The 15122-nt window shown below is 38.3% G+C and overlaps 1 protein-coding gene across 1 annotated transcript in view; it reads left to right on the top strand.

Moving 5' to 3' along the window:
* The window catches only part of LOC104451881 (cytochrome P450 CYP82D47), a 47914-nt gene extending 34499 nt beyond the window's left edge, over nucleotides 1-13415 (top strand). Inside the window, 2 exon segments of the mRNA XM_039315324.1 lie at nucleotides 12790-13243; nucleotides 13245-13415. Coding sequence (XP_039171258.1) covers nucleotides 12790-13243; nucleotides 13245-13415 — 625 coding nt within the window.
* The last annotated feature ends 1707 nt before the right edge of the window (nucleotides 13416-15122 follow it).

Raw genomic sequence — 15122 nt, 5'->3', positions numbered from 1 at the left:
GGCAATCCCTTTTGTGGAGCAACCCCTGAATAAATGCTTAAAACCATTTTTATTGTGGAAAATTGTTTGTTTTAAAGTTGACAATATTCCCTACCTAAAGCTGTTAAGATCTTTTAAAAAAAAAAGGATTTTGCATAATGACTCTTACATGTTTTATCCACCAATTCCACTCAAAAACATCAGGATTGACTAATTTAATGAATGATGTGGAATTGATTAAGCATACTAAATGAGACGAGTCGGGATGATGAAAGGCAAACCCTATCCTATACACAGTCCCATATTCATACACTTGTGAGATGAGTGTAGGAATGTTCATATCCATAAGGTAAAGAGTTCTCTCGCAAGAGGTACGGCAACCGAAATGATGAGAGGCAATTCATTTTTCTATCCCAAACACTGCAGGTGATCCATTGCTTAACCCTTTTGAGCCCATACACTTACGGATATTCTTTTCAAATTACCCCTGTCAAGAATCACCCCACATCAAGGCAACTAAGAGATCAAATGGCATCATGAGGTGAGGAAAATGAATTGAAATTTTTTTGCTATCACTTGCATCAATCTTCAAGTCATGCTATTACATTGAATTCATGTGTTAATTTAAGTGCCTTAGGATGACAAAGAGCATTTCTTTATCCATCCTATATACTTATATCCTTTGCATAGCCCACTTGAGCCTGCAATTTTATTTCTTTAAACCCAGTTAGTGATCATCCCCCACACTTGGGCAAGGCAAAAGACAAATGAAGACTCTTGAAAAGTTCGAGTGTCATTCAAAGTGTAATTGCTTGATGCATGCATTATGTGCAAGAATTGAATTCAAAATAGAACTAAGAGGCATGAAAAAGCAATGTGCCTGGTAAAAGCAAGGCCGATGCCCATGAAAGAAGTGAAGAAAAAATGCATGAGAACTAGTGACATGAAAAAGCAGTGTGCCTAATAAAAGCAAGGCCAATGCCCATAGATAAAAAAAGAAAGTTAAGATAGGTGACTGTCAATTGTAAGAATTGAATCCCAACGGAGCAATACTCAAAGAACTCAAATGCGGAGTTTCTACAATCAATGGAGGACTTCATGAAGACAATCCCTGATGGTAAAAAAAAACGGGTGGCAATGCCAAGATGATCATCAACTCTCACCTTTTACATACATTTTAAGCCTAATGATCCTTTCATTTCTCAACCTATGAACCCAACCTACGTTACGTCCCTTACAAATTCTCTTCAGATTAGGGCATTTGAATTAACATAGGAGTTCATATGTTTATAAGCATCGCTCAAAGAAGTGCAAGCAAGATTATTTCTTTTTCATGTTGCAGGGTTCTTGACTTGTAAACCCGGAGATGATTACAAGACAGTTCATTCAATAGCTTTGACTCAAAGAGTCCTTTTGTTAAGCCGTTGACCAAGCCCACATTATGGTCCCTGTTAAAGACCTCTCAGATTGGTAAGATCGTACCGCTTGCGAGAATACTCGGACCCATGTCGATATGATAAAATTGAGTGATTCTCATAAAATAATTATTCTAAATGAGAGTGAGCGAAAGTCCTTTTTAACCGAAAGTCTCTCATTTAGTATTCTTAAAAAATCCATCTCATGAGTGAAAATTGTCTTGAACGATAATTCACTCTAATGGAAATTTGGGTGATGCAAAAGTCATTATGCATGAACCTTCATTGAATTGATAAAAGCTTCAGTAGATTTTGAAGCATGCATTCCAGAATAGCCTTAATTGCTTATTTCATTGGTAAATGCATTTTTGCTCTAATCATGTCTGACAAATAATGTTTTCTCAAAGACCCAAGAGTTCCTGATATTCAGGTTCCTTTCAAAATGTGTCATGATATTAAGAGATGAGAAACCATCATGAACATTCAAGGTGCATCCTTGATGTTCCAAAATTTATTTCTACCAGGAGGTGAGAGGCCTCCACAGGATATCTAAGTTCCAGAAGACATATCCCAAAGAATCAGAGATATCATCAGGTAAGTATATCTCTACCCATTCTCGACACTTGACTTGGTCAAGCTATCCTTTTAAATTGACCCGGCGTGCTTTCATAGCCCAGAGTCCCCCTCTTTATTGACCCGGCGTGCTTTCGTAGCCCGGTGTTCATTTATATTGACCTGGCGTGCTTTTGTAGCCCAGGTTCCCTTTTATCGAACTGACGTGCTTCCGTAGCCCGGTTTTCTTTTATCGACCCGACGTGCTTTCGTAGCCCAGAGTCCTTTACACCGACACTCAATCGAGCTGTCCCTCAAAGATTTTTCTCCAGATTCAGTTTGATTAAGACAACCGTAGAATGGTACGAGCCTTGGAAGGTAAACCCCCGTTTAGGCGACCGTAGAATGGTACGGGTCCTTGAAGGTAAACCCCCGTTTAGGCGACCATAGAATGGTACGGGTCCTGGAAGGTAAACCTTCGTTTAGGCGACCGTAGAATGGTACAGGTCCTAGACAACATCTATTTCCCTATTTAGGCGACCATAGAATGGTACGGGTCCTGGAAGGTAAACCCCCGTTTAGGCGACCGTAGAATGGTAAGGGTCCTAGACAACATGTATTTCCCTATTCAGGCGACCGTAGAATGGTACGGGTTCTGGAAGGTAAATCCCTGTTTAGGCGACCGTGGAATGGTACGGGTTCTAGAAAAAACCTATTTCCCTATTCAGGTGACCGTAGAATGGTACGGGTCTTGGAAGATAAATCCCCGTTTAGGCGACCGTAGAATGGTACGGGTCCTCGACACAATCAAACACTATCATACTAGGCAACCGTAGAATGGTACGAGTCCTGAGAAAGCAGTCTCTTTACAAAGCCATATTACTATTCTAGGCGACCGTAGAATGGTACGGGTCCTGGACATGTAACACCAACTATCTCAAATCACTCTACCCTCCTTAAAGGTAAGTTATTCCAGGTATGTTCCTTTATCATCTGCATTAGCATTTCCATGCGTCATATAAATTGCATTTCGAAATGGGATTCATTTTTTCAAAAAAAAAAAAAAAAATCATTTAGTGCATATGCATAGTCAAAATTAAGGTCTCAATTTATCTTTGAAGGCAACCTCTTCAAGCTCACCTTCAAATTGGTATGGTCGTACTAATTGCAAGAAAATTCGAACTCTTGTCGATAAGATGATGATAAGATTGAGTGATATATTCCCGCATCAATGGTCGAGACAAATAACCCCTTCTAAATGAGAGCGAGTGAAAAGCCTTTTCACACAAAAGTGTCTCGTTTAGCATGTTCAAGAGATACACAGCTTAGTGAAAATTGTCTTGATAATTTTTCTTGATGGAAGTTTGAAAAAAACCATCATGTATGGACCTTCATTGAATTTGAAAAAAAAAAAAATTCATTGAATTTTTCCTCAAAGACCAAAAAATTGTCTTTAAAACCCTGAGTTTGTTTAGTCATCTTGGTGCTTGATGGGAATTCCAAGTACCCATTTATAAAATGTTTTCAAATGTCTAGTTTGAGTTCTAGATATTTGAACCTTTAAACGCTTGATGTGACTTCCAAGTGTTTGTCTTTTCAAACATCTAATGTGATTTCCAGATGTTTAGTAAAATATTTTCAAATGTCTAATGTGAACTCCAGATATTTGAACCATTAAATACTTGATGTGACTTCCAAGTGTTTATCCTTCCAAACGTCTGATGTGATTTCCAGACGTTTAGTAAATGTTTTCAAATGTCTAGCATGAATTCCAGATATTTGAATCTTTAAATGCTTGATGTGACTTTCAAGTATTTGTCTTTTCAAACATCTGATGTGATTTCCAAGTTCTTGGGATCTTATGAGAGTTCCAAATCTCTAAAGACTTTGAGCCTTTCAATTATCTGAAGAAATTTCCAGATGTTGATCAGGTCTCATAGGAATCATTTCACACCTAATAATACTTTTCTGAATTTCCAGACAAGTATGACAGGTACGTATTCTTCTTTGTATTTGCATTTCATTGAGCATGGACACATTGAGATCTACGTTCTTGATCAAATCATTGCATTTACATGACATTCTCTATTGCATGACCTTGCATTTATTTGAGTCCATTTCTTTAAAAGAAAGAAAAAGTCATTACAATTAGCATTTGCATATTTATTTCATATTCATTTTGCATGGTTTAAATTTAGGTATCATTTATCTTTGAAGGAAACCTCTACGAGCTTCCATTCAAAGAGGGCAGCTGTTGAAACCTAATTTATGATCAAGCTTATCCTTTAAACTCATATTTTAGAAATTAAAGATAAGCTTTAATTAGAGGGAAATTGTTTTTTATTTTTAAATTTTGAATTCAAAAATCCAATCGTGTGATTTTGGAGCCACTTTGTTGTTGAGAGGTTGAGCGAAAATCTCCACCCGTTGAAACAAATTCGAGTTTTCACTTTATAAACAGAGGGTGCGAGAAGTGAAATATGGGGGGGTCTTCGCTTCGTCTTTCAAAAAAAATAGAAAAGTGAAGGGAGAGATGGTACGTGCAGAGAGAGAGAGAGGAGTTGACGTGAGCAAGGAAAAGAGAAAAAGTACAGTGGGACAGTGGGACAGAGAGAGGGATGTTCGGCAGAGAGTGAGCAGAGAAAGAAACCAAAAGAAAAAAAAAAAAAAAAAAAGGAAAGATGAACAACTGTTCATCTTCTTCGTGAGTCCCCATCCGAAGTCCCTGTTGCCCGCTCCTGCGCCCTACATCGTTGCTGTTCCACCGGCCATCCGGACCTCCGCCGCTGCACGTCCCCATAAGCATTGCCGCCCCAGCGTCCAGCGACCGCACCTCCGCCGGAGCACGACACCATCACCTCTACATCCGCCCGGCGCCTAACGCCTGCAACAGCCGCATCCGCGCTCCATCTCGCCACCAAATCCCGTCGCCGCCATTGCTGTTTCCCCCCTGCTGTGGCCGTGAAGACCCGACGCCTCCGCTCGCCGCACTGACCCGCAAAGCGCTCCGCCAGTCACCGCTCACCACTCCGCCCTCCGCCACGGTTCGGAGCCCAACGACCCCTGCGACGGCCGGTTCTGCCTCTGGTCCAACCAGCGGCTGACGCCCCTGCCTTTGACGCTGCCGCTGCTCCTCCCGCTGTCTCCGCCGATAGCATCGAGGGTCATGAGCTCCCGGCTGCCCCTGCTCTGTTCCGGGCTCCCCTGTTGCCCGATCTCTTCGCCGCTGGTCATTGCGCCTCTCCGAAGCTCCAAACCTGTGAGCCCTTTCTCCGGCCACCTCCGTCACAGAAGCTGGTTCCGTTTGTCGGCATTGCTCCCGCCTGCACTCGCGTGCCTCCGCTTCTGCTTCGACGACCCGACATTGCTCCTGCCCTGTTCGTTGTTGCTGAGTCCCGAGCGACCCACCACCGGCAGCTGCTATCCCACGCTCGCCCCTATTTCTGCCGCTCCGATCTCACTGCCTTGCTGCACCGCCACGCCATTGCTCCGCGCCTCTGTTCTTGCCCGAGTCACTAATCATCATCGTCACTCACCCACTGTTCCAGATTTCGTCGCCGACGCCCGCGACTCACCCACCGTTGTAGTCCTCCGCCTGCAACGCCCTGTCTGCGAAGCCACCGCCGATTCAGCCCCGACCGCAACACCCCTATTCCGCCGGTTGTCCCTGCTGCCCGGGCGCCGCCCCGTTCCTGCCGGTCCGCCTTCGCCGGAGTTCCCTTTGCCAGACCAACGATCAGTCCCCTCGGTGACCAGCCGCACGAGCTGCCGAGCTTTTCTTTTGGAAGCAAAGGAAAAACAAAAACAAAAAACAAAAGAAAAAGAGAAAAGCAAATTAGGTTTGTTTTTCTTTATTTTATTATTTATTCATTTTAAATTTTGTTTATTGTTTAAGTTAGAATATGGTTTGTCAATGTTAATATTTGTGCATTTTGTAGGCATTATCCGTAAGGATTTTGTCCAAAATTATTGTAATTATTAATTTGATCCAAAAGACATCGGATCAATTTTTTAATTATATTAATTTTCGGGCTTTTTGATGGTATTTTGGTTGTTAAATCAATGTAATTATTAATTTGATCTGTAAGAATTCGGATTAGATTTTTAATTATTTTGAACTCTTTGTCGTGATAATTAGGTTTAGAATAATTGTTAATTTGACTCGTGAGACAACGGGTTATTTTTTCGGTTATTTTAATCATTTATTTATTGAATATCTTGATTGTTTAGATTTAATGTTTAGTCGATAATTACTTGTCTTGGAAAAACACTAAAACACTAAAAAAATCAAAAATCAAAATCAAAATCTTGCATCAAAGCATGTAGGTTTAATAAATCAGACATGTAGGATTAGGTTTATGAAATTTTCATCATCTAGTAATTATTGCTAAGTTCATTTAGTTAGAAAATGCTCGTCATTAGAATTAGTTCATTTAATTAATTTAGATTGCATATTTAATTGTTGCATTTCTTTAATTTTGAATTTCATGGAAATACAAAAAAATTAGAATAAATTCATTTCATGCTTTAGGATAGATTGCATGCTTATTCATGTTATATATTTTAGGTCATATTGCCACGTCATATCATTTCATGTTAAAATTAGTAGCATGCATTGCATGATTCTCATTAAATAAAATGAAAACCAAAATTCAATTTGCATGTTAGGTTTATTTAATTAGAATTTTTTTATTAGTAAAATATTGTCATATCTAGAACTTAGGTACTTAGGTCCATACACATTTCATATTAAAGCAACACATCTAGATATTTTTAGATTAAGTCAATTTTCATTTAGTAAAACAAAAGAGGAACAAAAATGTTATGCATGCCATACGAGTTATAGTTTAACTTTTTTTTGAAATAAAAAGGAAAATGCTAAAAGATGATCATTGCACCATTAAGTTACTTTCTTTTCAATAAAAAAACATTATGTCATTAAAAAAAATTAAAGATCATTTCCTTGGTTAGTTAATAGGTTAATTCATAATTAATATCATTTCATATCATCATTATTTAGCATAGGTTCTATATATGCATTAAAAATGAATCATCATAAAAAAAAAAATCATAAAAGAACATGCACATAGAATTACCACGTCTTACATCTCATATCATACAAAGATATGCATATTTATGGTTATGTAAATTAGATTGCACACATATTGTAATGATTTGAATTATGCCACATGAATTGTATCTCATATGTCATTAAAGTAAAACTCATGCATATCAAATTTAAATTAAGATTGCATATAGTTAACATTTTCAAAAAAGAAAAAAGAAAAATTAGGTGTCATGTCATTTAGAAATCATGTTTAGGGCATGCACTTTTATTAGCATTTTTATTTAATTGATTGTGCACCCGCATGACCATTTGCATGTTAGTAGCTTAAGTTTAAATTAATCAACATTGCCTGCAAAATATTTTTAAAATTAAAATAAAAGGTACAAAAAGGGCATTAGATTAATCTAGCAAAACCATGTCCCCGGATCTACTGAATCTCTAGTTCGCAAAAGTAAAGTATTCTCCCATACTTTACTTGGGTTTCTAACCAACCTTAATTGGTTAGTGGCGGCTCCAAATTGAGTATAATTGCATGATTAAATAAGTTAATTTCTTAGTATCAAGTCGCGATTGGTAGGACTTGAGAGGGTCCGCACCAAGTTTTCGGACTTAGTAATCCATTAGCCTTCTTTAAGTAATTCTCTCTCGGGAAGGTCGCGACATTATTGAATATCCTTGCGGATCTTGCTGCCTTATTAAGTTGTAAATACGGAGAATGTTGATGTCGAAATGTTCCAATGCAAATTTTGTTAGGTTTTATACCGTTTGGCAAATTTATAGGATTGCAACTGATTCAATTAAGTGAGCTTGACGTTAGTTATTTGATTATTGGACTGGCTTTTGTACTGAGTGGTGATTGGATTAGGCAATCTAAGGCTTCGTTATTTCCTTTACTGGTCATTGCTCACTCCTTTACATTTTTCAGATCATTGACATTGATGTACCTCCACTCGCGCATTATGGAGCACCCGCCTACATAGAGGGTGTGCTCCAAGACGTGCTAGATCCAGAGTCGGGCCTGACATTTACTCGATATGAGGCCACATTGTGGATAGACGATGGACATCCAGCGTGAATTCCTATGCGTTGTCTCTTGGTTCCTTAGCCTTTATCGGGAGCTCATCAGTCGAATCCGTTTTGGGGGTGTTGGACCGGACACCGGAACTGTTGGCACTTAAATAGATGGGATGCTGTGGTGGGAACATTTTTAGATAGGTGGGGGATCATCAGGTAGAGGAGATAGGCACCTTTCGGCCCTCTCGAGGCGCTTTTGTGCGTACCCCTGTTGGTACTTGGCTATGTGAATCTAAATATTCTGCAAAGATGAATGAAAAAGAAATAAAGTGTTATGGAATCTATTCTGTTGTTAACCATGGACGTGATTTTTCCCTTGACCTGGGAGAGCATGGGTGGTGGTCATGTAATTAATGTGTCCATGACATGTGTATAATTCATGTTATAAATGCTAACCATTAATATTATACCACTAAAAATATGATCACTATGTATTTGGACCTCCGTCAATATCATGACTATTAGTTTTCCACTTGCGATTTAGCAAGTGATGTTACCAGGGCGTCACACTAAATTCATCCATTGAATTAAATCATCTATGCTAATAAAATTCATCTCAACTAATTAATTGGTTAGATGAAATTCAAGGCGTCACATAACATCATCAAAATCACTTGGAGATGATAGAGTGCAATATGCTGAAAGGCCAGTGCAAAGCCTGCAAAATGGCCAATACTGCAAAAATAGGCCTAAATACTCTAAATTAGATGCAATGACGAGGGCTATAGTTCTTGCCTACTAAGAATACATGCAAGAGGAGTCTTGCACAAGATTTCCTTAGACATTTCACCCCTAAGTCGGCAGCCTATCTCCCTCTCCCTCTTTTCTTATTCATTTTTCTTCTTCTTTCTCATTTCACTCACTCTCTCTCTCTCTCTCGCAAAAGCTGGTTCTCTCTCTCCCTCTTTCATTTTTCTTTTGCCCGTGAGCTCTCTCTCTCTCTCTCTCTCTCTCTCTCTCTCTCTCTCTCTCTCTCTCTCTCTCTCTCTCTCTCTCTCTCTCTCTCTCTCTCTCTCTCTCTCGTTCCTTTCTATAAGCTCACGATGAAGCCTAGAGGAATAAGGCAGGGAGAAACAGCATTCTCCCAAATCATTTGATCTTTTTGGAGCCTGATTTTGTAGAATAGGGAGGATTGTTATTGTTCTTGGTGTTTGTTTGTGTTTATGGCCCTGCATGTGTGCTGTGATGGTAAGAGATGTTGTAGAGATGCTGCCGTAGTAGGACCTAATGGAAAAATGGACATGCATGCTGTTTTTGTGGCTTGGATGATGTCGGATGTGGGTTCTAGCGCTTGTACTTGACCTGTAGAAGTTTTCTATGATCAATGGCTGAAGATATATGTTGCGTGTAGTCTAAAATGTATGATCTTGGAGTATTCTTGAGCTGTGATCTCGTGTGGTTTGAATGTACAAACCATTTAGAGCCTTAATTTGGATTTCCAGAAATTGGAGTTGCTGGACCTCGCTAGTTTGTTAATTTTGTGGAGTTTTCTGCGGTTCGAATTTGAGGGACTTCCTTATGAAAGTTATACAAGACATCTTGAAGTATAAAATATTTTAATTTTGGAATTTTCTGAGGTGATATGAATGGTATGATGGCCTACTCTTTTACCGTGCTTGATCTATCCAATGCGGTAGGAAGAGGGAACCGATTGTCTTTCTGAATTTTTATAAAAATTTTCTTTTATATTTTGGACTTGCATCCTTCATAAAAGTTGTGGAGGATATTCTGATTTATAATATATCCAAAATTCGAGATGTTTTGACATGTTTAGGCTGTGAGATGAGTATAATTTGAAGACCGGTTGCTCTGTTCCAAAACACTATATTTTGCATGAAACTGTGTCATTTGCTGCTATTTCTTAGACTTAGTACATACTAAAATTTTAAAATTTTTCAAGTTCAATTACTATGGTTTTGGCTTTGAATTCCGTGACTATGCAATTATGGTAGGTTCTGTTCTTTGGTCCAGATTTAGTTAAATTCCATAGGAAGACCATGGAATCTTAAATTGGGGTGTACTGATGATAGAAACTACATCTATTTGCTACCCATCGGTGTGTATTTGATTTTAATCTAATGCCATTTGCTTGTGGAATTTGAGTTACAATCGTGAGGACAGAATTTGGAATTTTAGTGTGCTCTGTTTTGGGTGTGCCTTTGTGTCAACAATTGATTGTGGCAACTTCGTGTTCATTCAGGTGACATGTGCATTGCATGGAGCACAATGTGGTGTATGATTTCCATGACATTGCATGTGTGTGGAGTGCCTGCAATGCATGAGATGGGATTGGTATGTGTGATGCCCAAGGCTGATGGACCTTGGGTGCACGACGATGGCCCAGAGTAGATGTCAAAGGTGTATGCCTTGGCTAACAACCAAGATTCCCCAATAGTTAGTAGGGATGCCCAGTCTAGTGACGACAAACCCTAAAAGTCTTGATCTGTAACTCAAGAGCCCAACGATGAACGATGACTGTAGTGGATGTCAAAGGTAAATGCCTTAGGTGAAAAACCTTTTTCTAAGCAACTCATATCCACAACCGGTAATTTTGATAATTGAAAAAATAATTAAACAACTATTAAATCAACCCTGGTAAACTTAGCTTGTACAGAAAAAAAAAAGTAATAAAGCTTGTGTACCATAAATAGAACCTTTAAATTACCTAGCTGGTCGTTCGCTTTGGTTTGCATTTAGCATATCTTAATACAAGAAAATTGCTAAGTTGACTCTTTTTTAGCACCACTCATGCCATTTTTCAAAGTTTTTTTTTTTTTTCATTTTTTTTTTATGAAGTGGTCCTAAAACTTTCTTGTTAAGTACAGGGCAATAATTGACATGATAAGTTGCGGTACGAACATTGTACGTTGCACTGTGCTGTATATGAGAATACAACTCGATTTCGACACGAAGTTAATGAGTTTGGATTCATGCTAATATTATCTATGTTTATATATACAAATATATCCCACGCCCGTACAATATATTTTTATAAAAGTACTTATTTTAACTTTTAAGACATGATGTACATATATAGGAATTTTTTTTATGAAGTGGTCCTAAAAAAAAAAAAAAGTACGGGGCAATAATTGACATGATAAGTTGCGGTACGAACATTGTACGTTGCACTGTGCTGTATATGAGAATACAACTCGATTTCGACACGAAGTTAATGAGTTTGGATTCATGCTAATATTATCTGTGTTAAATATATATACAAATATATAGATGTACATATATCTTTTTATATCATACTTATTTTAACTTTTACCAGACATGCATAGGTTGTTCATTTTTGGACGTGTAACTATAAAAGTGTATTCCACAAGAATTGTATGGGTATGAAAGTCATATTAGCTAATCTTATGTTCATTTGGGGTCTTTCAAGTCATTTTTGTGCTTCCAAACTTATAAAGTAAAAAGTAACTTTTTATATGAAAAGTAGGTTATTAGCTGACTACTCGGATATATTGACCATCAATCCAAAAAATTGATGCTTTGAACTCTTTTTTATATATATCTCACTTGCTTGACAATTTTCGTTTAAAAGATTAAAGAAAACGGCTGTGTACTCACTCTTGCCACTTATCTTGCTAACAAAGACAAGTATGTATGCGTTAGTAATAGGCTGTTGCAAAGTTACCAAACACTGCAAGCAGAAATCACAAAATGTCTGTTAGCCAAAAGAGGAAATCTTGAAGATTTGAATTCTTTGTATATCTGTCAATTTCTTCCTCGTAGGTGTATATTAAAAAGTTATTCGTGATACAAATCTTGAATTTTAGCAAAATGTGGTAGATATAACTTTCTATGCATTACTATTTTCTCATTGTGTCAAGGAACTTAATTATTGCTGGTTAATTAGATTATCGGTTATCCTCTTGTGAACTGTTGAGACAACGCAACATCTAAATATATGTAAGGAAAAAGCTCACTTTACATCCACTTTGTCATTCGTAATAAGAACAAAACTTGCTTTGTTTTATTTATTAGTTGAAAAAAAAAATGCCTTTGTTCACACGCTTGTCTTTTCACTTGATTGGGAAAAAGTTATGGCATCCCACAACAAATATAAAAACTATAAAGATTTAAATTCAGAATCTTCTTATATCATATAAGATTTTGTGAGATCGTTGTCAACTGTTTTTAAAAAATTAAATTATTAGAAAAATGTGTTATTTAACACTTAAATATTCTATGTTAGCAATAATGGCCTGGATCAGTCCACCACAAAACATCCAATGGTGATGGAATAGCTAGGCTCTTGACTTCCTCAGAAACAAATCATCTCATATAATCCAACTATTTAAGGGTGACATATAACAGATAAGGGGTCTCTAACCAAAAAGAACAACAAGGGTCTAATTATTTTTCTCTAATGAAATTTCCAGTCGTATGAAAAAATTTAAAAAAAAAATCCGAGTCTTACATATATTTTAGATGATACCGCTTTTAAATTAAACACTAAATGGATAATCTCTTTATTATGAACATGTGACGCATACTATGACACGATATGACATAAATGGTACTATTTTATACAATTTGATTGGCTAAGGTAACTAGCATAAATTTTGAATCATTTGAGGAAAGACTAAAGTACTTATCCATAGTTTACAACCAAGGCATCAAGATTGGTGATTCTAGTTGCTAACTATACGTTACTTTGACTTTACCAAAAAACTATACGTTACTTTGCAGCGCGCTCATTTTAGCCGGCTCCCACATGACCGCGGTTTCTTTGACATGGGTCTTGTCTTTGTTACTCAACCATCGCGAAGTCTTAAAGAAGGCCCAACACGAACTAGACACTCAAATTGGTCGAGAAAAGCCTGTAAAAGAATCGGACCTCAAGAATTTAGCCTACATCCAAGCCATCCTCAAGGAAACCCTACGTCTATACCCGCCGGCCCCACTTGGCCTTCCGCATGAATCCATGGAAGATTGCACGGTGGATGGCTATCACGTCCCAAAGGGCACTCGTCTTCTCTTTAACCTTTGGAAGATTTATCGGGACCCGCAAGTCTGGTTGGACCCTCTTGAATTCCGGCCGGAGAGATTCTTGACCACTCACAAAGATTTCGACATCCGAGGTCAGAATTTCGAGCTGATTCCATTCGGAAGTGGCCGAAGAATGTGCCCCGGAATCAACTTTGGCCATGCAAATGATGTCGCTGTCCCTTGCTGCTCTTCTGCATGGGTTCGACATTACGACACCCGCAGATGAACCGGTTGACATGGCTGAGGCCATCAGAATGACGAACCTCAAAGCCACCCCACTTGAAGTCTTTGCGACTCCACGCGTTCCCGAGCACGTATACCAGTAACTCTGCATCTGAAGCGCCTTTCTAGCAAGTTCTTGCTTATGCAGTGGATTTTGTTTCTAAAAACAAATGAAAGACAATATAAATTTGATGGACAAGCGTTGATTCATAGTTTCACTATGGAGCATGCTTGATCGGTGACATGATGTCAACTTTCAAGATTAATGCTAGTCATTAATCATGCTGATGGATTACTTGAAGCATCAATGCGGAAAATGCAATTTGATTTGGTAAGGGTAGTCGACATTTATTGTTTCCATGATAAAAGAGTTGAATATATATGGTATACAATAAGATCTATTATAATGTAACCTTACGATGCGCTGCCATGCTCGAACTTGCTGCCTGGGCGAAAGTATGTTTCGTAAACAACATTAGTCACTTAAATGCAGTAACCGATTGAAAACTATAAATAGGGTATGGAGGGTATTACTTGGGGAGGTTGTCGATGACTCATGCAGTACTTTGAGTATGTCCTTTACATCTATCGTCCGTTTCGTCCATCTAATTTTCTAGATCTTAGTCACTTGATGATGAATGAAAGGTGTGAAAAGAAGCGGACATTCAAACCTGGAACTAGTCGGGTGGAGCATAGGAAAGATAAGAGCGCTCGAGCGATAAGTCCTAGACGCACATGAGGCGAGCAACCGGCCACTCGAGCTACCGGCCACTGGCTTGGGATGGCTAATGGCTTGTTCTCGCAATTTGATGAGCACCCGGCCAGACAAGGCAAGCGGCCAAACTCTAAGCAAGCATCTGACCAACTTTAGGCCACTCGCTCGGGCCTATCAAAGAAACCAGCTCTGTACGCTTTTTAAACCCGATTCTTTGATTTCATTACATGTTTGGACCGGCTAGACAAGCGTTTAAACTTTCTCTTGGACGGTTCGTTTGTAGAACATTGTGAGATGAACACTAAGTGATTGCTGGGATAGGTAGAAACTAGAAAGAAAAAAGAGTTTTTGATTTTTTTGGGATGGTTTGCTGTTTCCATTATAACTTTCAATCTATAATGAAACTTCCTGCTGCTCTTTTTTTTTTTTTTATATGAAGATAGATAACAGTGGCTGAACAGTATAAATCAGGAGTTCCATTGTTTAATTTATTTTTCCCATCAGTTTCACTTCGATCTTTTTGTTAGCTTGGTTAAAGTTGAAATAGGATGGACGGTAATTTAAGGAGCAGAATTCAAAATAGACAGAATTTGATGGGAAGAGTAGCGCCTCGAAATTTCGTGTACCAGGAGTTCCCACCTGGGGTGCCTTTGTTCCTAGGATCTTCATAACTCAGGTTTGAGTCCGCTACTAAATTGACTTTGGAAAAGATAGGAAGGGGTTGCCACCAATCCAACTCTTTTTGACACGGACTAATTAGATACCTAGAACTCCTAAGCAATTACAGCAAAATTAAACTACCTGGGTGACAATTAAATACCTATAAAAATCTATGGTTTTGGGTCTAGTGGCTCAATTACATGTAGAAAGGGTTAGCGTGCCTACAATGCCCTTTTGACACCATGCCTTCCCGTCAACTCGAAACTTATTATTATCGAATGATTTTATGAAGTTTTAAAAGACAGAATATTGTAATATCGCTATTGCCACATTCAAGTAGAAATGTTGTATCATCGTGATTTGACATGACTTATGTGCCTTGTGTGTGATTTTTAATTCCTTATGCATGTCTACAACATGTTTAAATAACTTAGCA

The sequence above is a fragment of the Eucalyptus grandis genome, chromosome 6 (genome assembly GCF_016545825.1).
Source record: "Eucalyptus grandis isolate ANBG69807.140 chromosome 6, ASM1654582v1, whole genome shotgun sequence".
In the NCBI taxonomy this organism is placed as follows: Eukaryota; Viridiplantae; Streptophyta; class Magnoliopsida; order Myrtales; family Myrtaceae; genus Eucalyptus; species Eucalyptus grandis.
The sequence above is the reverse complement of the archived record's forward strand: the minus strand, read 5'-3'. Positions and strand labels throughout refer to the sequence as shown.